The sequence below is a fragment of the Streptopelia decaocto genome, assembly GCF_964273445.1.
Source record: "Streptopelia decaocto genome assembly, chromosome: 1".
Classification (NCBI taxonomy): Eukaryota; Metazoa; Chordata; class Aves; order Columbiformes; family Columbidae; genus Streptopelia; species Streptopelia decaocto.
Genome location: NC_138663.1, coordinates 96,587,250 through 96,611,275, shown reverse-complemented (window position 1 = coordinate 96,611,275; position 24,026 = coordinate 96,587,250). Strand labels below are relative to the sequence as shown.

Sequence of the window (24,026 nt, the reverse complement as noted above, 5' to 3'; positions counted from 1 at the left end):
CTGGAGGCTTTAATAAGCCTGTTCTTTGCATGCAGAGTGCTGAATGAAAGAGGAATCAAATAAGACCTTCACAGAATTGGCATCAAAGTGGTTTTGTTTCTAGCCTAACTCCATCCGGTGTAATAACACACTGAGTTTGAAATCTTACTCTAGTACATCACTTGAGGTGAAACTGTGAGGAAAATTGATCCCTTGCCCATAACTCCTGTGCACAGATTTCCCCAGAAATGAAGTTTCACTGGAGGGTTTGTTTGTTGATGCTGTGTCTATATCTGGAAATTAGTACCAAGCTGAATGTTTCTGTTCTGTATAAGGCTGGATGGTTTTAAAGGGGAAAAATAACAACAGCAAGAAGAGTATACTGCAAATGTCTGCTTTTTTCTGTGTGCTCATTTATTTGTTTGTTTCTGAGCAATATAATTCCAGAGTTAATGGAAGTTATAGAGAACAGTTATGGACCGGTATGACTTCAGGTTTCATGTGAGAATTATTTTCTCTTCAGTATCTGGAATGGTAAATGTCTTTATTTTGGCTATTTATGTAAATAATGAGTCTTCTTACATACCATAAAAACAGAGGTGTGCTGCAAATCATTGGTTTTTACTGCAGAACCACAGCAAAAACTCCATCCTCCAAAGAATGCCTTAGCCTACCTCCTCAAAGTCATTGGGTTGTTCCAAAAATCTCCATTCAGTGCTCCGAGCCTGCAGCTAGTGCAGCCGATGGATGACGCATGACCTGTCTCAAAGGGCTTACTCCTACTTTTTGAACACATTATCTGTGAGATCAAATTAATCCAGTTTAATAGCACTATAAAGCATGTTCTAACATCTTAAAATAAATAGGAGCATGCACCAAATGATGTGAGGAGGAGGTTGAACCAGATGACCTCCTGAGGTCCCTTCCAAGCTCACCTTACTCTGTGATGCTGTGAATATTTCCTTAACCTTTGATAGAGCTGATTCTCTGTCACTAAAAAATGAAGTGAGAAAAAAAAAGTGGAAAACCTGAAATTTCTGCTGCATAGCTAACCAGTGAATGAGAGGACAGGCCACTTGTCAAGGGGCACAAGATAAAGCCTATATAGAAATCAAGGCAGAAGTTTGTATAATCAGGTAATGGAGAAGGCAACTTCATGAAATTAATAAGAAGTATAAGCATTTATATACAATTTAGATAACAAAAATACGTATTTTGGTGCCTCATGCTGTGGAAAATATTTGTGGATGGATAAATAGAATGTTAAACTTCATTAAAAAAAAATAACTTGTACCACCGAGCACAATATTTTGCTTGTGCTTTTATTTTGTCCTTTGATATAAATTATTATCAAATGATTGCCAGACAACTGTTAACTGTCCACCCAAGCTGAATGGCACAGAAGGCATTTATTTGATGTTTAATCACATTTTCTGTTAGTGCTGGTAAAACTTTTCCTGAGTGTTTGGGCCAGGCTAGTGGGGCCTTTCCTCCAACTGTGAAATTCTTCGTTTTGGAAAAAGAGCCAGGGGAGGTCTGCTCTAACCTATAGTGAAGCTTTTGTAGAATCTGGATGTGATATAATTCACTTGGCTCACAGATTCGCATCTCAATTCAGCTGGTCCAGCCAGCAGATGGTCACATCTTGTATGAATAAATGAGATAAACACGCAGAATTAATGTGAACAACACTGCATTTGTACAGACCTCTTTGAAAACCTGTGCTGACTGACAATAACATATCAAGCCTTCTCACTTAAAACTTTGTACCAGTTTTACACTGTAGTTGTATCTTCATAGTGGCGTGCTTATATTCACTGTCCTTAAGTTGATTGCATCACTAATTTTCCATTTCTCTATTGTAATAGCTGGAAACAGTGAGACTGAAGGCCAAGAAGCGGTGAGGAAAATACAAGAGGAAACTTTGACTGGAAAAGGTACCATACTACATCCTTTTCTTTAAGGAACTCTTTATTCCCCTCTTTTTGTTGACATCTTCTTTTAGAAGAGGTGCTCTTGTGTATTGTTAAACATTTTTTAGTTTGAGAAAACTAATTCTTGAAGTAAATCTGACACAGAGGTAGGATGAGTAGGATATTTTTAAAAATATTTTCAGTTCTGTTTGACTTCCTTACTGCATGTGATTGCAAAAGGGCTGGCTGCAAGTTACAGTCTGCTTGTACGTGTGTTTGGGCACAACGATTTAATAGCTGGGCAGAAAATCAGAACACTAGTCATTTCTGCTAACGGGAGGATGACAGCAGGTAAGAGTGGGTGTGTTCTTTTTCACTGCTGGTCCTGCCACCCATCATGTGCGTAATCCCATTAAAAAAGTGAGTTTTTTGGAGTTAAGAGGTTTGTAAAAGAAAGGGTGGCTAGTTATGTTATCTGACAAATGGTGAGAGCTTTTAATCCTTCACAAAATAAAACTGTGTTCTTAAAAATAGATCGACCTTTAATATCATGAGAGCTATTGTATTGGGAGAGGCATAAGGAAACCATGGCTCGGTAACTATGAGAAAAGGCATATTGCATATTATCTGCTGTGTGGTTGTAATTTGCAGTTTATGACGGATGCTAGTGCATCTAATATTTCCATCTCTTGGATTTACTGGGTGTAGTTCCTAGTAGTGTACGATGATTCACTGCTGCCACTTTGATGTATCATTTTTGGCAAAATAATAGGGCAGTGTTGCTACTCCACCCTTCATGGCTTCTGCTGAAATCTGATTCTGTTTTTGTGTGTCTAATAATTACTGTTATGATGATCAAAATACGTTAATTATTGTGTAAAAAAACCTTTCATTAAGATTTATCTTTTGACTTAAATAAATGTGCACCCATCATAGCCTCAGGATACATGTATGCTAGTTAAAAGCATCATAAATTAAGGCATAGTCAGAAGTATCATGAAAGGAAAAAGGTAATTATTGCATCATTTAAATCTTTTGCTGGAAGTTTCTGTACAGAGACCAAAATCATTTGGAATTAATTATGTCACGTGACCTGCATAAAGCTGAATAAAACAGGGTCTGTCTTAATTTCTCACATCTGTGTGATCACAGGCTTTTCTAGAGCCACAGTCTTTCTTGATTTTTCTGAATTAAGTAAGCTTTAACCTTCAGTTATAAACTTTGTCAGGATACAATTGGCAGTTTAAGGAAGCTGAAATTGTATCTGAAGTTGACTGAAGTTGTTCCTTATTGTAATTAAAATGACTGAGGCTTTAGTAATCTCAGGCCTTGATAGATTTGGCCTAAAAACACACTGGAAGAGTACTGGCTTTTCAGAATTTCTCACTGATCGAGAGATATTTGTATTTGCAAGTGCATTATCCAGTATGAAGGAACTGTGTGAGTCTGAGCAGCAGTCCTGTCTTATTTCTTATTGCTGAATTTGCATATTGCATTTGTAATGAGATGTGTGTGTAGATACTGCGAGCAGGACTAAGCTGTGCAAGTATTTCACCTTTTCAAAAGCTACAGTTCACATCTCTTCAGTCACTCTGTAGATACATTACCAGTTATTTTGACCTTTTTTTTTTTTTGAGCATTTTCCGTGGCCCATATGAAAAAACTGCTTACAGAAACTGTTTCCATTTAGAATACTGGACTCTTGAACTACTCAAAACAGTATCGCTGGACAGCCGGTGTGATCAAGGGTTAGGATAGCTGTCCTTCTTTTACCATGGACAAACTGTATGAGTGGGTGCCATCGGTTTGCTATCCTGATCTCAGTTCTCTAATAACAAGGAAAATCTCCTTGCTCATTAGCAGGTTAGACAGCAAAAGGGAGTAAAAGTCTTCTCTTTGTTACCTAGCTGAGCCATACACAGTATAAACATCCTCAGAAACAACTCTGGGAGAAGGCTAGACTTGTTGAATGCATGTAATTAGTGTTTTGGCCCACTGTCTTGTCTGGGGCTTTGTCTGCTATCTAAGGGTAAGTAGTTCTACTTGACACAGTTTACACTTATTTCAGGGAGAAGGGAGGTTGAAAGGTTGTACATAAACGGTTACTATGAAACAGCTGATGAGCAATAACATGTTAACAGTTTCAGAGGAGATAAAAGATAGTAATAAAAAAGCTATGCACACAGGTGATGCTTTTTTGCTGCGGCATGGCAAGACGTGAAGAAAGGACTGACAACATTTCTGAATGCAGGGAGGCAGGAAGCCTGCTTTCCCATGCTGGAGGCATTCAAACCAGAGCCAATGTCAGAAGATGGTAGAGTATTGAAGAGGAAGGCAGTTTGCAGCCATCCCCCACAAAGCAGCAATGCTGAAGGACACAGAAGATTTTAGTAATGTCTCACATCACCTCTTCCTACCACCCACCCTCTCTCATGGTGCTACACCAGAAATTCCAGTACTCTCCTAGGTTTCAGGTCTCTGTGCTGAGTTATCTACTACTAAGTGTAAAGAGTGAGGAGGGAGGTGTGTAGCTGACTGGAGGAGAATTAAGTACAGGTCCTTGGGGCATATTAGACCCAATTCACTTGACCATCAGAACTGCCTTGATGGTAAAGCAATCAAAGCCCTCACATATCCAGAACAGACCAGAAGTGCTGCATTGTCATTAAAATTATAATGTGGGCACTATTTCCAAAAGACCAAGGGCAACAGATTGCTACGCTCTGAATCACAAAGCTGGGAGTAGCCAGAATGATGTGGGCATTTATCTTGCTTTCATTTGTTAAAGCGGGAACTTGTGTTGTTAATAGTAGCAATTATATGGCTGGGAAAATTGTTGGTGGCTAGGGATTGCCACAGAGATATTCTAATTGTGTAAGTCTCAAGTTTGCACGCAGGGTGTGTCTGTGTTAGAGGGTTTGTTAGTTAGGAGAGCACTTTTCAGGCAACACTCAGCTGCTGCCCGCTTGCTGAGTGCAGGTTCGCATCACGAAGGGCACAGCAGGTCCTGACCTGGATTCGCTTTGGACAGAACTAGCCTGGGAGGTGCAGTAGTAATAGGGCATTAGTGCACATGAGAAAACTTAGAGCTTATCTGAACTAGGAATCCTAAAGACCTGTAGAGTGCCTGTGTCAGGTCCCCAGCACAAAATGAGCTCTAGAGATTGACTTCTTTTGATCCAAACCACTCATTAATATAGCCATAACCATAGTTACCAGTCCTGAACAAACTACATTGAGTTATGGAACTGGGAAGTTTCTGCGATAAACTCAACTCTCAATGATACTAGAAAGATGTTTCCATGTACACAATAGAATATATCTCCTGACTCAGTTACCCTCAGTTTGCATCTCTGCAAATGAAAGCTGGTTGTAGCCTGATGATTACAAACATACAAATGTTGGAAACTAATATATAAACATGAATGAAAGCTTCATTCATTCCAGCATAGGTTCATGAATGCCAATGGAATCAGCAATTAGCAAAAGTTTGTGCATAAATATCACTTAGTACCCAGGAAAGGCTCCCACAACTGCAGTGTAGGAGCTGGAGTTGCAACTAGACTCAAAGGAGAAAAAAATTAAAAGTCAGTGAGAAAACATGGTGTAAAAATCATATTAAGGACAGACCGCTTCAAAAGGAGAAGTCTGTGTTTAATCTCACCCAACATTTTTGTGGCAATTCAAACAAAACCACAATTATAAAACTATGTGCTAAATCCACAGCATTCATGGGACTTCTATTTGAAGCCAGGTGAGAAGGAAAGAAGAGACTTTCTTCCCTTGGAGTCAGAGGAATGCGAAGTTAGCATGGTGGCAACCAAATTGTTTCATTTACAGTCTGACCCACATCAAGACAGCGTGGGCCAAGCAGTAGGAAGAATGATATTACCTTCAAAACACTGCAATTCACATGCATTCAACAAGCCTAGCTTTTTCCAAGAGCTTTCTCTTGCGATGTTTGTGCTACATATGGCTTAGCCAGGGAATAAGGAGATGACAAATTTTCTTCCTCTCTTTTGTAGTATAACCTGCTAACAAGCAAGGAGATTTTTTTTGCTATTGCAGATCCGGGATCAAAGAGTTTACCCAAAAGAAGGAGTCATCTAGCTGATACCAAGCATAATTGTAGAATATGTCTCTCATGGGTGGTTACTCCACTGATGCTTCTGTATGTCAGGCACCAGTTTTAACAAAACAGTCCATGTTTTTCTACTCTGTACCAGACCATTTGTTGTTGGCTTTCCCTGTGGGCTAGAGAAAGCCAGCTGCTGAGAGTTCCCAAATTTCCAAACTTTTTGTTTTGTTTTTGCCCAAGAGTCAATGGCGGTATTCCCAGCACATCGGCCAGAGTTGTGGAAATCAGTTCAGCAAAGACTAATGCCTTGTTAAGATGTGCTAAAATGTCACCCGGGACTTTTTCTTTGACATGGTATGAGGCTGTTATGGAAGTCATCCTCAAAGTGGTCAAAAATAGTAGAAAATACTTGTGGTTGAGATGTATTTTCTGTAAGTGTGCGTAAGTTTGTGTGAGTTTATGCTTGCTCATGTCAGATTTGCTTTTCATGGTGTAGTTTTGAGGTGTAAAACCATAACATCCTAAGCTTGTGGCAAGACCTGACGTGGCTACTCTGTCCTTTCTACCACATCCTGCCATTGACATATCCTTTCTCCATGGCTGCTGATGCTGAAAGACCTGTAGGATTGTTTTGAAGAGTTTCCTAGCAGTAACAGTGCAGTTTCCATCTACGTGGTTTCTTTTTTCATACTAGTGCATTGTCTCCAGTATTTATTTAGCTTTGGCAGGCCAAGGACTGCCCTCAGAGTTGTACAACTGAATGCCAGGCTCATGAAGATATCTTGAAAGACAGAGTGGTGATAAGACAGAAGTTTTGATCTGACAGTGTACCACTTTTCAGGACCCCGTGTGGAACTGCAGAGCTCTTTTGCTTTGTCATTTCATGAAGTGTAGAAAAGCCTTGCCCTGAAGATTACGATTTCCTTTCTTTCTGTAGTCTCACCTAAGCTCGTATCAAGTATATTCAAGCTGTATGAAAATATTTTAATCTGAAAAATAGTGGCTGTGTTAAACCTAGCCAAGTCTGTAAGAAATGGATCCTCCACGTGCTCAAGGGATGAAAGACCCCTTCCTAGAGTCCAAGTAACTAACACAGGGGCTAATACAGTTTCTCTGTGCTGTTAGCACTTACCTCTCTTCCCCTGTAAAGCTGGTGACTTTTTGCTCCATATTAAGCAGGAAAGATTTTAATCCATGGAAAGGTATCTTCAGAGCCCTCTGATAAAATCATTTAGGTGAATAGCTTGTAAATCAATTGTCCTGCTTTTCTGCTTGTTTTACATAATATTCTGATTCAAAAACATGGATAAATTTATTGAGCCTGCTTGCTTGTGTCCTTTTTGCTTTCCTTTTGACTTTCAGTGTAATGTGTTACAAGGTTTTCGCCCTCAGTGCTTGTGGACAATTAAAATAATAGAGAATCCCCTATTTTTTGTGTTTCTTAAGACACCTTAGAAATTGAGTTGTCATGTTAAAAGAGTGGCATTTCAGACATTAGGAACAATATGAGGATGGTTCACAGAGCTAAAGATAAACTGCAGTTCTGAATAGTGAGATGGAGATAAAGTGTTTCAACTATAAAATGTATTCATAAAGCAGGCACAAGCTCTGCCTGTTGGTTTCCTAAATTCCCATTTCCATTGGAGATGTGAAACATATTTCATTAACAGGCTCTGCCACTAGGAAACATGATTTTCTCTTATTTAAATTATTTCTAATTGAAACTTAGAGACAAAGAAGTGCACAGGTGTAGCTGTAGGCAGAATAGCAAGTCCTTTCAGATGTCTTGAAATGATCTTCTGACTGTAAATCATCGGAGGTTTGTGTGACTAATGGGACCAGAGCTCCGAGGTTAGGATTTTGCTGATTATGCTGCCCTACTGAAGGCAAACCAGAGAAATGGAATTTCAAAAGGAAATTGCCTCTGAAAGGCCATTTCACCCCTTTACAGGAATTTGATCCTCTTTTATGTACCTGTAGTGCCATGCTATCAAGCAGTGGCCAGATAGAGGTACTCCAGGGTTTGACACCTCCCACAGTATGCCATTATTTTGTTCAGTCCAAGCAGTGGTTGCGTGCAAGTTGCATGAGCTATTTCCAGACCTTGTCTGTTCTCAAGAAAATTGCCAGCAAATACTGAAAGGCAAAGCCAAGAAAAAGGCAATTTATTCTCTCTCTGGAATGCTTTCATATCTCTCTTCCAAGACCTCCTTTATGTAGTCCTAGCTTCTATGGGTTACATGTAGGTCTTTAGAAGTTAATTTGCTTATAACGAGTAGAATATTTTCTGTGCAAATGCCATCAGCTTCTGTGCTAGGGATCCAGCTGCCAAGAACATGGAGAATTTGTGGCCTGAAGTAAACGTGAGAAAGGCAGAGCCTGTATTTGAAGAACTTACAGGCTGTGCGCATATCCTTCCAGGTGTGAGCTGCATGTGAACCAACAGATCATGGTCCACTTGAGCGTGTCGGCAGTGCTGGTCTTTCCTTGTCAGCTTCATCCTCGCAGCACTACAGTGAGGCTCCAGAGGGAGCGCGGCCAGAGAGGAGCATCTGCACCTCCTAAGGGCCAACACTAGCATGTCCATGCTTAACTTGTGTTTTGAGGGCCATTTTTTAATGGCAAAGAATCAAAGCTCTGAATGGATTTCCCAGTTCTTAAATGAATTATGAGCCAGGCTCTTCTCAGTGGTGCCCAATAGCAGGACCAGAGGCAATGGGCACAAACTCAAATGCAAGAAGTGCCAGTTAAATATAGGAAAACTATTTTTCTTTTTTGGCACAAAGGGTATTGTATACATTGGAGGGGAAGAAAGGAAAAAAAATAGTATAAGGGAAAAACCAATTTCTGCTGTTCAAAATTTTGTCATGGCAGTTGGGGGCTTCTGAACTGGGGGTTGGTGAAAAATTCATTTTCCAATCTAAAATCTTGCAGGTTTTCTCCTATTTTATACTTGGAAGTCAGTCCATGCAAAAATCCCATGGGTCTAAGAGGAACAATTTTTCATGAAGGCAGAATATTTTCTAGAGATTTGCCTGTTTTGATGGAACTGTTTATTGGTGAAAGAGGGAGGGAAACATTTTTGCACTCAAATCTGCAAAATAAAGCAGGGAAAGTGCCCCAGCCTTCAGAAGAGATTGACTAAAAATGTGGTAGTGTGGTTCAGGTCAGTCTGTATCAAAGGCTTTTCATCCCAATTAGTTCTGGGTTTCTTATGTATCAGACTATTGTGCTATCAAGGATAATAATTGTTTTAGAATCTAGATCTTAAAATCTTATTGAATTAATAAGCTGCTGCTTATAATTCTTTGTGTTGATTTGCAAATGTGTGCTATAAAGGACTTTTTTTTTTAAAGAGAATTTTGCAAGTATCACAGTATCACAGTATCACAGTATGTTTGGGATTGGAAGGGACCTCAAAAGATCATCTAGTCCAATCCCCCTGCTGGAGCAGGAACACCTAGGTGAGGTCGCACAGGAACATGTCCAGGCGGGTTTTGAATGTCTCCAGAGAAGGAGACTCCACAACTTCCCTGGGCAGCCTGTTCCAGTGCTCTGTCACCCTCACTGAGAAGAAGTTTCTTCTCAAATTTAAGTGGAACCTCTTGTGTTCCAGCTTGATCCCATTACCCCTTGTCCTATCATTGTTTGCCACTGAGAAGAGTCTGGCTCCATTCTCATGGCACTCACCCTTTATATATTTATAAACATTAATAAGGTCCCCCCTTAGTCTCCTCTTCTCCAAACTAAAGAGACCCAGCTCCCTCAGCCTTTCTTCATAAGGGAGGTGCTCCACTCCCTTAATCATCTTCGTTGCCCTACGCTGGACCCTCTCCAGCAGTTCCCTGTCCTTCTTGAACTGAGGGGCCCAGAACTGGACACAATATTCCAGATGTGGTCTCACCAGGGCAGAGTAGAGGGGAAGGAGGACCTCTCTCGATCTACTAACCACCCCTCTTCTAATACACCCCAGGATGCCATTGGCCTTCCTGGCCACAAGGGCACAGTGCTGGCTCATGGTCATCCTGTTGTCCACCAGGACCCCCAGGTCCCTTTCCCCTACACTGCTCTCTAATATGTAATCTCCCAACCTATACTGGAACCTGGGGTTGTTCCTGCCCAGATGCAGGACTCTACACTTGTCCTTGTTAAATTTCATCAGGTTATTCCCTGCCCAGCTCTCCAGCCTGTCCAGGTCCCGCTGGATGGCAGCACAGCCCTCCGGCGTGTCAGCCACTCCTCCTAGCTTGGTGTCATCAGCAAACTTGCTGATAGTACACTCAATTCCCTCGTCCAAGTCGTTAATGAATATATTGAATAATATTGGCCCCAGCACTGACCCTTGGGGCACTCCACTAGATACTGGCCTCCAACTAGACTCCGCACCATTGACTACCACTCTCTGGCTTCTCTCCCTAAGCCAGTTTGCAACCCACCTCACTACTCTATTGTCTAGACCACACCTCCTCAAGTATTTTGTTTAAAACAAGATTTTGCTTAAAAATTCCACAAAATGGAGACGTCCTGTGGAAAAGTTTATTTCATCTGAGTCTGAGACTACTTTCCCTGTCTGAATATGAGGAGAAACTTCTTTACTTTGAGGGTGACAGAGCACTGGAACAGGCTGCCCAGGGGGGTTGTGGAGTCTCCTTCTCTGGAGACATTCAAACCTGCCTGAACACATTCCTGTGCAATCTATTCTAGGTGAACCTGCTTTAGGAGGTGGGTTGGACCAGATGATCTCCAAAGGTCCCTTCCAACCGCAAACATTCTGTGATTCTCTGATTCTGTGATTCCATCAACCTGTTGGTTTTTGGTTTTGTTTTTGTGGTTTTTTGGGGGGTGTTTTTTGTTTTTGTTGTTTTTGTTTTGTTTTGTTTTTACTTTGAGATTATGCAAAATCAATTGTTCAACCCCAGGCCAAGTTAAGTCTTCAAACGAGATTTCCTTCAAGAGTTTTGTTTCTGAATGCAGAAGGCAAAGCACATCTCCAGTGCCATGAAGGCCTTATGCTTATAAAGCATAGGCCATAGCTAGTAGAGAGAGATGTCAAAAAATCCAGTGCATGTCTTAAAAGGCTGATGTAGTGAGTGGTTCTCCTGAGAATCTTAACTCAGGCTGTTCCTCCAGTTGAGATGATATCAAATGACTGGCTGAAGACTGGTATCTTAGAAGATATGTGAAATGATTTTTTAGTCTGAAATCATAATCTTGTAGTTACCTTGACAGCTACCAGTGATATATAGTTACATTGTGTTTGCCTCTCCACGCGCCCTTTCAGTCTGTTCTATAGAGAGAATATAGGTTTTTTTTCTTTTTTTTTTTTTTTTTTAATTTACTTGAATTGTACCTCTGGTAACATGCTATTCAGAAAGCAGCATCCTTTTCTGTGTGTCCTCCTAGCAGGATAAAATAGTACATTTGCCCTTGCTTGAAAAAAAGAACTTGTGGCAGTGTTCACATAGTATCCAATTAACTGCCATACAGTGACTTTTTGTATAAATCTGAAATTCAAACTGGTGCCTTCGTGTTAACCAGCCTGGGTATATATAAAGATTAAGTCTGAATAAATCTTGAGTTTCAAGTAGTGAAAATGACGTCACCCTCTGCCTGTCTCCCACTTCAGGTGGATGAGCAGAGCATATGATTGTACACTGCGTGGTGCCGGAGGAAGGCATCCGAGAATGGCAACTTGTGCTATCTGTGTGGAGCAGAGCAAAGCCACGTGGACTTTCTCTTCATCTCAGTGTAGTAATAAGTAGAGAATTTAGGCTCATGTTTGCATTTATTGGTGAAAATTTGGGCCCCAGGGTGCATTAGGTGCCCTTTAGCTCTGCTGGCTCCCACTTACTGTTCTGGCAGAGTATGTGAATGGGGGTGGGCAGGACATTGTGGCTGCAGCAGCTTTGAGGAGTTGACTGGAGCTGAGTACAGATGTCCTTCAGCCCCTTGGAGCTCTCAGGTCTGGCTCCTGCCTCTGTGCAGGCTGCTCAGGAGACACGCTGGGGCAGAGCCTGGGGTCTCATCTCCATGCCCTGGGTGCACATCCTGAAGTGCGTGTTGGTGGTAGAGATTTTACCTACTCATTTTTATGTTTAGATGAAGAAGAACTTACCAGGTGATGTAAAGTACTGGCACCAAAGTTAACTTCATGAGGATAGTCCAGAAATAGCATTCTTAGGCCATGTGAAAATCTAGCAACTCCATTCTTAGTCTCTTAAATGAATTTTACCTTATTTTCTGAAGATAAGACTTTGAAATAAAGCCATGCTTTTGTGCCTTTCAGAAGCTGAATGCAAAAGGGCTGATCCATCCCTTCAGCTAGAAGGATGCTACCCACCAACCGCAAGTTTAGGGATTTGTAAGGCAGCAGAATGAGGCCTGCAGAGGCAATTTAATTCATTTCCTTCAGCCCACGGCAAGAAGCATGTGACGTGGGGAGTTTGGCTCCAGTGCAGTGTGGTGGTGCACAGGGAACAGTTGTGTAAGGAGTGGGTTGGAACTGAAAGAAGAGTGGTTGTGGGTCTGTCCCTGCCTGCTGTCTGTCCTGTGCAGCCTGGTGGGGGATGGACCTGAGTGGTGCTCGCCCTGCTCCGGCTTCACGGACCTTTTCCACAAACTGTCATCACAGCCAGTCAGAGAGACCTTTTAAAACACACCATCTTCTGGTAGTCACAGAGGGTAAAAATTAGTTCTGGTTTTCCTTCAGTTTCTTTTTAGCACTGGGTGAGATTGAATGTAAGTGATGATATAAGGAGAATTCAGTCTCAGAGGAATTGTATAAATTTACACTACTAGCAGTAAATTATTCTTTGACTTGCAAAGTAGATTTTTTCATTGAACCTTTTTATTTTTAAAACATGACATTTTCCTTGTTTTGCAGATTAATTTCAGATAATTTTTCTATACTGTTTACTCTTTGAGTTAAATAAGTCTCAGCATCCTACTGCAATGGATGCTATAAAAAGAAATAGATATGTGTGCATTCAGAGAGCAGCTAAATTGGACAGGTAAAATGGGAGAAAATGGGGAAAAAAAGGAAAACAAAGGACAGGATGATGGCAGAAAAAATCACAACATGAATATCACATTCCATACTTCATTTTCTTTTTAAATGGCCATATTTTTTAAATTTAGTTTCAAATTTAATTCTGAATAAACAGTTAAGACACTAATATGGAAGTTAATAAGCCCAACAAAGCTGAGCGATACTAAAAAGAGAGAGGAATGGGAAACTAAAGAGAAAAAAAAAAGCAAGGAGCAGAAAAGGATTTAGAAGCATATGAAGAGAGAGAGGAAGGAGAGCCTGGAAAGACATTACAGCCACGTTAAGTTTGAAGGAGCTTAGGATTATATCCAGAAAATACAATGCACAGGGGCTGGCTGGTTGTTATCATATATGCTAAGCAGATTCTTAGTATATGAGTCCCTGAGGAGAGAGCTGGAGTCACTCCATATTTCAGGATTTTGCTGTTGGGAGTTGCAGTCCGTTGCACTAACATGGTAGAGAAGCTCTCAGAGAGTCACATCCCATTGACAGTGACACAGCTGTGACAGCCGTGCCTGCTTACGCCGCACGAGCTGGGCCAGCACAGCACACGCAAGCCTGATGCTTTGCTTTCAGTCTCATTTATATCCCCCAGGTGGTATGTAAGAGGGTATTGGCTTTGTTCTAGCCCCCATCTTATATATTTCCTCCTGCCTTTCCATCAAGGAAGATTGTGTGTTTTCCTTTCCATTCTGTGTAATTAACTTTCCTAATCTTCTCTGAAGGACTTCCAAAGCATTCAGCATTCATGACATCATTGTATGTCCATCTCTGTCTCTCTCCTCTTCTCTCTTTCTCTTTTCATCTCCCTCATTTCCCTCCCTTCCTTAGTGTCTCTCTCCTTCTCTATCCCTGCCTGCCTCTCTCTCATTTTCTTATTATTTTAAGGAATGGGAAATACAGCCTTGTAGCACACATCTTGCTGTTTCAGTTCATCTTGCTTGTTCAGTTTATGATGGTATTTGTGTTCTCATAGGAGTTGCTTAACATTCTCTGGTTTGTGTACTGTAAGCAAGCAGTAACTATCAATGAGAACAGCCTGTACTTTCATTTTCAATTTTAAAAATTATTCTAGGTTAATGGTGCTTGCATAGTCAGAAAAATTTGACATCTTTTAAAGGAACAGTGTGATTTGCTAGTCTGCATATTTTATCCAATAGGCTAAGTTTTATTTAGTTTCTTTTTAGCTGGCTTCGCAGATGGAGACATAAGCTTACTGCCCAACTGGGAAAAACAAGCTCCTTCATTGATTTTTATGGGATTGGAAGAGTACACATAGATGATGTGGATTGCATGAAATCTTTTCTCTGGCAACTATTCTGTTAAATTAGTTTCAAAGCTGTCAGATTAAAAATCACAAAGTAAGAGTGACATGTTGTGTCCAGTGGGTGTTTCTGTCCTAGGCAGAGGCATCATGCTAGCCTTGGGAAAAGCCTAAAAGATAACTTCCGTTATTATTCAACTGAAAACCAGAAAAAGAATGACTGAATCATTAAGCTAATTTGCTCTAAATGGGATGAAATAACCCCTGATGAGTTTTTCTCTCTTCCTGTGCTGCTTCTCCCTCTGCCCTCTTTGTCTCAGTGTCTCGCTGGCTTCTCCATTCCCACTGAACTATCCCTTCGTCCTTAAAGCTTTCTTCTCAAATCTCTGTTGTATGGGTTTCTAATTGTTTCTGTCTTTTTTGTATCTTGGAACAGCAAATTCTGAGTTGGACTGCCAAAGGCAAAGCAGAAATAGGTGTCAGTGGGTAGACACAGCAATTTAAACATATGAACTTAACCTCAAGTTATCCATCTATGTCTTTTCATCACTGCCCCCAACCAGTTCCTTGGCAATGTGGATCTCTTTTGCCTTTGATGTGAGAGCTCTTTGCTCATCCCTTGCCATCCATCTGGACCGATAGTGATATGTTCAGGCATCACCTCCTTCTCTAGGTTAGCAGGGAGAGCCCTTGAAGAAGGCAAGAAAGCAGCAGTGGGAAGGCCAGTTTGGCTGGAGGACCTTGCATTTTGAAGCCCCTGAGCCCTGTGTGTGCTGGCTGTGCTCAGAGGAGCAGCACAAATTGCGGTGTGAGAGCCTGCACCTGCACCCTGCCAGCTGCCAAGGGAATGCTGATGGTACAGCAGTGCCTACACCATGTGCAGCCATGTGGCTGCATTAACATCTGATGGTAAAGGCCATTGTCTTAGGCAGAAGGGTCTGCCAGCTCTCAGAGAGGCTAAAGCAGCTTAAAAGAGCAGAGGACTGGCGGGAGAGGACTTGCTCAAGAGACAAGGACCCCCTAAGGCTGTTGTGGCTCCATGCCATGGATACACAGAGGTTCCCCCTGCCATGCAGGGACTGGAGGCTTGTGCTGCTTGGTGTATTTTGTAAAGTCAGAAAATGAAAGGGAAGTACAGATCACCATTGCTAAAGTTTTGAAGCCCTCTTCATTCTTCCTCTTCTCTTCTGTGCTAGGTGCTGATGCATGCATTTGAAGTTCTTCTATCAGCATATATTGATGCATTTCTCAAGCATTATTAAAATCCGGGAAATTCTTTTGATGGTTTTATATTCATGCTAAACACAAACAGCAAGCGTGTAGAAAGCAGTGAAACCATACTGGAGCTTTAGGAAGATGGGATGAAAAAAACCCTAATGTTATGGTTCCTTCCTGACATTTTTTTTTTTTTTTTTAGTTGACCTGTATCCCTTCCTGCCAGGGGCCCAGCAACTTAAAAGCAATTCCTTAAAAAGTGAGCATTAAAGAGAGAGAAATATAATAATATTGCCAGAGCAGAACTCGATATTTACGCAGGCCTAAGAAGAAATGTCAAGCATTCTGCACCTAACAGTTTGTATGATTACATTCAAGAAATATGAATCACAAAGCTACTTGATTATTGCATCTAAATATTTCTAGCTCTTTTTTGGGGGGAGCATTATAGCCTTCTAAATAATGTGGTTTGGGGCTGTAATTCCGTCTCCTGTCAAAAACAGTGGTAACATTTCCATTGATTTGAATGCAAAGATTCTACCTCATAATTTTGAACAGTACAATATATTTCATTTTCAGTGTACTGCCTTGATTAGAGGCTTGCCCCAGATTGAACAGTGGAGTGACAATTCCAACAATTCACCTGGACAATTACTTCGAGGTGTCCCAGAATTTTGATCCCTGTTGGCAATGAATTTGTGCTGGAAGGCATCAAGTCTCATGGCCCTTCAAATCTGAATCACAATAGCTGTGCATGCAGGTGCTGTTCCCATCCATCTGTGCACTTACCACTAAAAGCTCCACAAACTAAATTTCTCTATTTCTTCAGTCAATAAGAACTGTAATTCAGCTACACATTTTAAAATGAGTACCTTGGAATATTTTTGTTTTCAATGAATTTACAGTTAATTACAAGAATTTTTTGAAGGCTTCTAAACCCTTATTTAGCCTGTATAGTGCTGAATAGCAGTGTGATTTCTCTACATGCTAGAGTTCATATATGCTAATCAGTCTGACTGCTTAGAAAACATTGCGTAGCACTGGGCTTCAGTTTACAGAGGGAGTAGCCTGTAAAGGTTGGCCATTAGCTGAAATCAGTCACCTTTTATCTACCTGACACAGAGCTGGAACCTCTGTATCTTGGATTCCCAGTGCAGTAAGTCTGAACCAGACTCTTCTGTATTAAGGATGAATGCAAGCCAAAAATAGTCTCTATAACTTTTGTTTTCTTTTACACATGGTAGGTACAGACAATAAGTTAAAGATCTTAATTGCTTTATATTATACGCCCCCCCCCCCCAGTTGCAGGCATTTTGATGTCCTTCCTATAAAGAATTTCTTATTTTGGAGAGGTCACACTCAGACAGGATGATGTTTATTTTTCTCCGCTCTCGTGCAAAACCTTGCACTTATCTGCAATCATTCCTCTGTTAAGTGTTGCCTAATTGTGTACTTTTGCTTGGTCTTTCAGGAAATTCCTAACACTCCTCCCAAACCTTGGTTAAGCTCAATGTTTCTGTGTTGTCAGCAACTTTCACCACCTGTTTATTCAGCTGGCTTTACAGAAAATTTGTAACACCTGGCACCTACCACTTGTTTGGGTACGAAGTAAATGAACCTTTACATTTGTCTTGAGAGCACTCAGAACTGGCAGCAGGCAGAGACAACGACTCTGCCCCTGATGAACAGGGCTATTAGTCAACTCTTAGACTCAGGTGCATGGGGAAGGGTTCTCCTTGGGGCCCTAACAAACCTGACACTGAAAATCTGGGCCTGCCTTTATCTCTCTTTTTCTTCCTCCCTTCCTTCGTGTGTGCAGAACAGAAAATACTCAAATAAAACAAAGAGGTATGATTTGGAAATGGGCAGTGTCTTTGCTTCAAATCAACTCCATCTTCTAACAACAGTTGTACTGATCTTTGTGGAACTGAAGAATGCATCTTGCAGGTTGCAAAAGCATGGTGCTGAAGGCAGCAGGCTTGGATGCAAGCTGCTGCTGTGTAGCACCTTTGGACAGAGAGTATTTTATTCAGGAGCCCTCCTGTGTATTACCTACCTCAGTGTGTGGGCGTTAAGTCCACTGAGATGATGGAATAGCGAGTGGTTAGACACAGAGCAGGGGGAATGCTATGCTGACTAGTCAGAAACCTGGTCTGGAAAGTGAAGCTAATTTTAAGTGAATGCAGTAAGGAAATATGTAGGAAAAGTTGGCTAAATTATGATTGGTTTTCCTTTTTGTTGGAGTAAGAGAAGAAGTCAGGGAACACGATTTACCAGCAAGAACATCTAAAAGGCTTTGTAAAGGTATTTGTGAATACTGTGACATGTGTCTTTAACCTAGATGTATTGAATTGAAAGTGATGTAGATACTAACATGAACATACAGTGCTAGATAAATGCAAGATTTTCGAGTTGCTCTTTCATGGGACACATTATTTTTATCTCACAAGGGAGAGTTTTGAGAAATAGATACAAGCATTGAGAAGCAGTAATGATGGAAGAGCAACAGCTGAAGGATGACTGGGGTGCCAGCTGCAAATGGAGTGTTGCTAGCTATATTGGACATGACTGTATAAACACAGATCCTTCATCTTTTTTTAGTATGATAAATAAACAGTAGTTTATATTGAATCTCCATATTCAATCTCAAGAGTGATTGAAATTGTCAATTAAAAGGTCACTTTGGCGTCCTGGTGTATTTTGTTGAAGTCTCAGAAAGCAGAGGAAACGGGTGGGTGAGATGCAGGAGCGCTTTCTAAAGATAAGCAAGTTGGACTTTTTGATTACAGTCAATTCAGTCTCTTAATTCATGAGTATGCTTTGGACTTTTTTATTTAAATGTACTATTTATTGTTACAGTGAAGATCTAAAAGCTTCATTTCACTAAGTGACTCAGGTAGAACTATGAATCAAGATTTATTTTGGCTAGAAATTACTCTTTTCTTATGCAAGCTGAAAGTAAAGACCATGTTTCTTCAGTAACATGTCAATAACAGTTTGTCTTTGGGAATTTCAGTCTTTCCAAATTCAGTTTCAGCTGTCTCATGTATTTACTTACCTGTTTTAATTAAGAATTGGCAGGAATAAGAAAAAAAATTACTTGTTTTGGAGCTGATATGATCTTAATTGAGAGTGCCTGGCTCTCACATTGTCATTGATCACTTGTTTTTGTGAATTGTATCAAGGCATGCATAAGGAATATGTAATACTCCCCCATGGCAATATCTAGCAGAAAGAACTGAGAGGGCCCAGGTGTTTTAACACAGTGGTTTGAAAAAGCTCCAAAAATAGTGTGTGGTTTTGGAATCCTTGGAGGAGGCAGGGGACAACTTTCCAAACACCTGGACTCCTTGATTCACCTGTAGGATAAGCTATCCTGCCTCAGACATTACAGCATATTAATCGCCTTGCCATGCTTGAACAATGCCCACTCCTTCGTGGTGAAGCTTCAAAGAAAAGGCAGAATGTTTCTATGCAGACCCTGTGCCCCAGAAAATGTATTCTTCCCTGTCTTTTTCCCATCAGATTTGCAGAAAGACTGAAAGGCAGGGAGCTGGAGGAAACAGGAAACAGATGCTTTCAGATGCTTCAGACCTTCTATGTCCTTCTGTGTACTCCCTCCAATGCCACACACAGAGGGAAAAGTATGGCTGCTTACCTAAGTAATGGTCTGTTTTTTAACTAAAATGTAGTTTCTAAGTGGAGCCTTTCAAAATGTGCAGTAGTAATAGATCAGACATAAGCTGTGAGATGTTAAAATATGTAATGGCAGAAACAGGGATTTAGCTACATTTTTGCTGCTTTCCCCACTCATCAAATCTAATGAGTTGGGATAAATCATGACAGGATATTGAGCCATGTAGAGACAAGTGGCGAAAGAGACCAATGGGTACAGCTTTGCAGGAGGGAAAAATGGGCACCAGCAGAGAGTGGGGTAAAAATGCAGTTTTGTCAGTGAAATAGTTTCATAATAAATGCATGATTTGAGCTGTTTCTTTCAACTCTCATGTACACTATAAGCAAACTGGTAGATTTTGATGATATTTAAGCAAAAAAATGTCATCCACTTTACTGAAAAAGTTGAGCCCAATGAAATGTAAGATGAAATGGTCAGCAGGCTTTTCAGGAGGGTTTTATGGGAAGAGCAAAGAAGCCCAAAAACTATGTCTGATGCAACTTAAGAAGAATCTATCATATGTATTATTAAGTGGTTAATTTGTTACCATTATTAAAAATCTGCCCGCTGTTGCCAGGCCTAACTTGAGCTTTTTGAAGTGCTTAGCTTCCATTTTTGAATCATGTTGTTCTTTTATCTCCCAGATCAAAGAACCTTGGACATATTTAGAAATATTTAGACTGTATTAGTCTCAGGTAAGGTACCTGTTAGGTAGTACCTGCCCATGTCGTGACTTTGAGGGATATATCCACATGATCCCTTTGAGGATGAGAAATGCAATCTCCCTCAGGTTTGTTGGAGAGCTGTGTACAAACTAATTGACCTAGGAGGTGCTTCTGACTGGTGGCATCCTCACCCCATACCAAGGTGAGACAGAGGCACACATTCATGCTGACCAACACCTTTGTTTTTGCAGGGAAGTAGTAAAGATACTTTGGAAGGCTAAGTTCTGCTAAGTTCTGGATAGTTAGGGAAATCTACGGCATGCTCTCACCAAATTACTTGACTTGCAAGGGGTTATCAGATTCAACCCATTATGAACATGGGTGTTTTTTTAATTATTCCATAAGAAACAGGGTAGAATAAAATACTGCTAATATATGTTGCATGAAATATTATTGAGATCCTTGATTTTATGAAATTTCAAGTTGGTGCTCAAGGGGGGAAATACCGTATTTCAATGTTATGAGAGCTAGATTTCTAGACTTAGCAAGGTGGTTCTAGAGGGAGATATGTATATTCCAGAGGTTTGGACAAGGTATCTAATCCACCCTCCTGCATCAAAACCTCAGTCTCATCGGGTATAAGGACTATAAACAAGATCTTCTGGATACCGGTTATGGGTATTTTTGTTCCCAAGATGTTAGGAGACAGGTAACATGGGTCTCCTCCCCAGACTCTACCCCATTCACATAGCAACAGAACCTTTTGCGAGGAAGGAACTCAAGCACACTTTATGCAATTTTTATTCCTTGACAGAAGTGAGGCCTTTCATTACCCAACATGATATCTCCTTTCTGAGAAACAGTCCTTTGGGGTAGCTAATGCTGGGCGTGCTGTGGTTCAGCTCGTCTAACCTCATCTACGCTGTTGCTTAAACTCAGTCACTGAGAAAGCTTTTGTGGACTGTGTTGAGTAACTTGTGGTCTTCTCACTTGCTGACACGTCTCTGAGGCACAGCTTGGACAGTTGGTAGCTCTAAACCACTGGTGGTTGGGAGCTCGTGGGAAATGCTGTGGGAAGCAGCAATAACTGATGGGCCAGATGAGCCCTCCTCCTGCTCGGTTTGGGTGGTGACCCACCATGCTGGAAGCTGCTCCTCTGTGTTGCTGGGTCTTGCCTGCATTTACTGCAGCTGTTAGATGAGACTCACCAGACCTGGCCGTGGGGAACTGGAGCCTCCTTTGGCAGGCTGCGATGAAGTAAGAAAACTGGCAATTGGTGCTGCTGGCAAGGATGAGGTTAGGGGCTTGAACTTGGGCTCTTTTGCTCCTCTCTGGCCTCTCTGGCACTGCATGACACACCTGGCAAACCTCAACCATTTGAGAGTTGGTTGAGTCCTCCAAGCTCTTCACCCAAACACTGTCACTAGTGACAGGAGAGAAACTGGCACACCTAAAAGCCCATTTTCTCTACCTCAGATGCCTATTTAAAGGAGGGCAACATAAATAAGTAGCTGGAGCTGGGCAGCTAATATCTAGGTGGCTGTAGTTAATTGAGATCACCTCCCTTTTTTCTGTTTCTTTCCTGCTTTGCAGAATTGATTCTTTTACAGGGAAGACAAGTGTTTGTGGAATTAGTGAAACAACAGTTTAAAGGCTTCCAGGAAGACATATATTGAAGCATTTCAACCTGCTGCAAAACAATTTGTGTCTGTTTGTAGTAAAAGGACATTTATATTCTTCTTCTTTTTTTTTTTTTTTTTTTTCCACATGAGATGACGGAGAAAGTAATTTGACAAATACACCTACCACTTCCAGACAAACTCAAGAAAGGCGTATGTTATGGTAGCTGGCCTCAGTCCAGCAAAGCAATTAGCCATGGGTAACTCTAACAAAAAGACAACTTCTTAGCTCCACCTCCTTGTGCTTTTTAAGGCATTGATCCTGTGTGTTGATCCATTTAGCCTATTAGAATAGAAAATTTGAGGACCCACAAGGCAAAGGCCACAATCAGGTTCAATAATATGTTTACCAGACCTCCCCACCCCAATGGCAAACCAACCAGGCAAACTTTTTCCCACCCCCAAACCCAAAGACTTTTCCTACTCTACGTTTTCTGTGTGTTACATGATACATGCCAGCCGTCATCCAGTCCTTTGGCCTCTGAGCTTGGGTGAAATATCCTGGGACTCAAATGTGTCAGCCAGGATTCAAGCCCAAACTAAATATAGCCGTCGTTCACAAGAAGAGAGGCAGCAGGTCTCTCTGGTGGTAACACTGTTGGGTCCTCCAGGGTACAAGCATTTTTCATCACAGGCACAGAAGGGAAGGCTTAATATTTATAATGTTAAGATTTCTTTTTCTTTTTTTAGTTTCTGTTTAACTTTGAGGGTGAGGAGAACTGCATCACTGAAGGAAAGAGTAAAGGGCATGAAATCAGTTGTGCTATTTATGGAGTAAATGGTTTAGATAAGGACCCATGAGAATTTTTCTTTAACTTTGCCAATTTTAAATCTCTGTAACAGGAACACATCAGTGAGTTCTGGGATTCGTTTTTTCCTGAATGTACTGGAATTATGCAGTGCATTTTATACTTCTCTGTGTTTCTGTTGAACAGTTTTAGCTGCTCACAGGACTTCTGAAATGACCAAGGGGAGCACCTTTTATTTTCTTTGTGGTCTTTGTCAGTGTAAAGGTGACAAGGTATGCAATCTAGGAGTTAAGACCTGCATTGAAGCTCTGAAGTTTTAGGTTTTATGATTGTCTCAAGGCCAGGTGTGACCAACTGATTTTTTCCCCTTTTCAAATCCTGTGCATGTGTATTGTTGTTTAAGCTCCAGGCACAGTAAAATCTTTGGGCTCCCAAACTGCCTGCTAGTTGTGCCAAACAGTAGCTATGCATCAGTGAGGTCCTTTTCCTCATAGTGGTTTGGAGAAGTGCTTATAGGTAAACTGAAGAGAAAAGGTGAAAATTTTGAGAGTGACATCTGTGCTTGATCTGTTTGCCTATGTGTCATCTATGAATATGCCTAGTCATACCTTATATGTCAGTATAGGGCGTGTTTGCTTTGTGCAGTGGTATTTTCCTTACTGCCTCAGGAAGAAGCTCTGGCCTCTGTGAAAAGACTGCTGGGGTGATGGGCATGACTCCAGCATCAAAACCATGCTGGTACGTGCACTCAGCATCAATGTCTATATAAGTTAGATGCAGCTATCCATTCTGGAACTTCCAGAAATGTAATTTCCAGGCTAGCACAACACTGTAGGTTGTCTGACACCAAGTGCAAAGGCCAAGTCTTCATTGCCTGAAATGTAAGTCTTGTCTGTCCTAGAGAGATTTGCACAGTGCTGTGTTTGTACTTGCTGGTAGGGTGCATATGGGCAGCATCAGTGTAACGCAGATGCAGATGCTCCAAGCTCACAGCAGTGCCATCTGCCCGTGCCATGAGCAGAGAACCCTTTGCAGAAGTGTTCCTTCCCATGCGAAGGTCACCGTCTGTCACCACCATCAACACCGTCTTCATCTGTGTATAGTTCAGCTGAAGCCATCTTTAAGCCAGACAGAAAAATAAGTCACTCACAGTGAAAAGAGCTCTTCAGCATGATCCAGATTGCCTCAGTCTAGCCCCTTGGGACCATCCATGCAGTGAGATATGCTTCACTGTGAATAGGAGTGACAAAATCTGGCCCAAAGTTAGTTCCCCAAAAAAGCAGATATAGAAGCTGCCACAGAAACACGTGCAGGGGCACCAAAGTCTTTTTTCAACCCATGATCTTTCCCAGTGAGGTCTCTCTCTCAGAGAGTGACTGCGGCAGTTCGAAGCTTCACTATCATTGAGGGCTGGCAAGGGGAAACATTGCTGATCCAGCTCAGAGAAACTGGCAATTTGCTTCTATAAAATTACACTTAGTAAAGCTTTTGGGAGTTTGCATCGGGCATATCTGAATCACTCATATCTCAAACACTCTCAGTCATAAGAGGAAGAGGGGGACATGAGGATGAGAAGCTATCTAGACAGAGAGAGTAACCTTTGATGAATTTTACAACCTCTAGAAAGAGAACGTGTCAGCAACTCTGTGTAGTAATCTGGAAGTAAAGGCTACCTGTTTTATTGTATTTCATAGAGATTTTCAAAATGCTGAAACCCAGAAAACATGAGTTTGCATTACTACATAGATGCTTTCCACCTG

The 24,026-nt window shown here is 41.2% G+C and overlaps 1 protein-coding gene across 1 annotated transcript in view; it reads left to right on the top strand.

Moving 5' to 3' along the window:
- Positions 1-24,026, top strand: part of DHRSX (dehydrogenase/reductase X-linked) — a 171,058-nt gene that overhangs the window by 51,380 nt on the left and 95,652 nt on the right. The window contains exon 3 of the mRNA XM_082058708.1: positions 1,848-1,916. Coding sequence (XP_081914834.1) covers positions 1,848-1,916 — 69 coding nt within the window. The remainder of the gene's footprint in view (positions 1-1,847; positions 1,917-24,026) is intronic.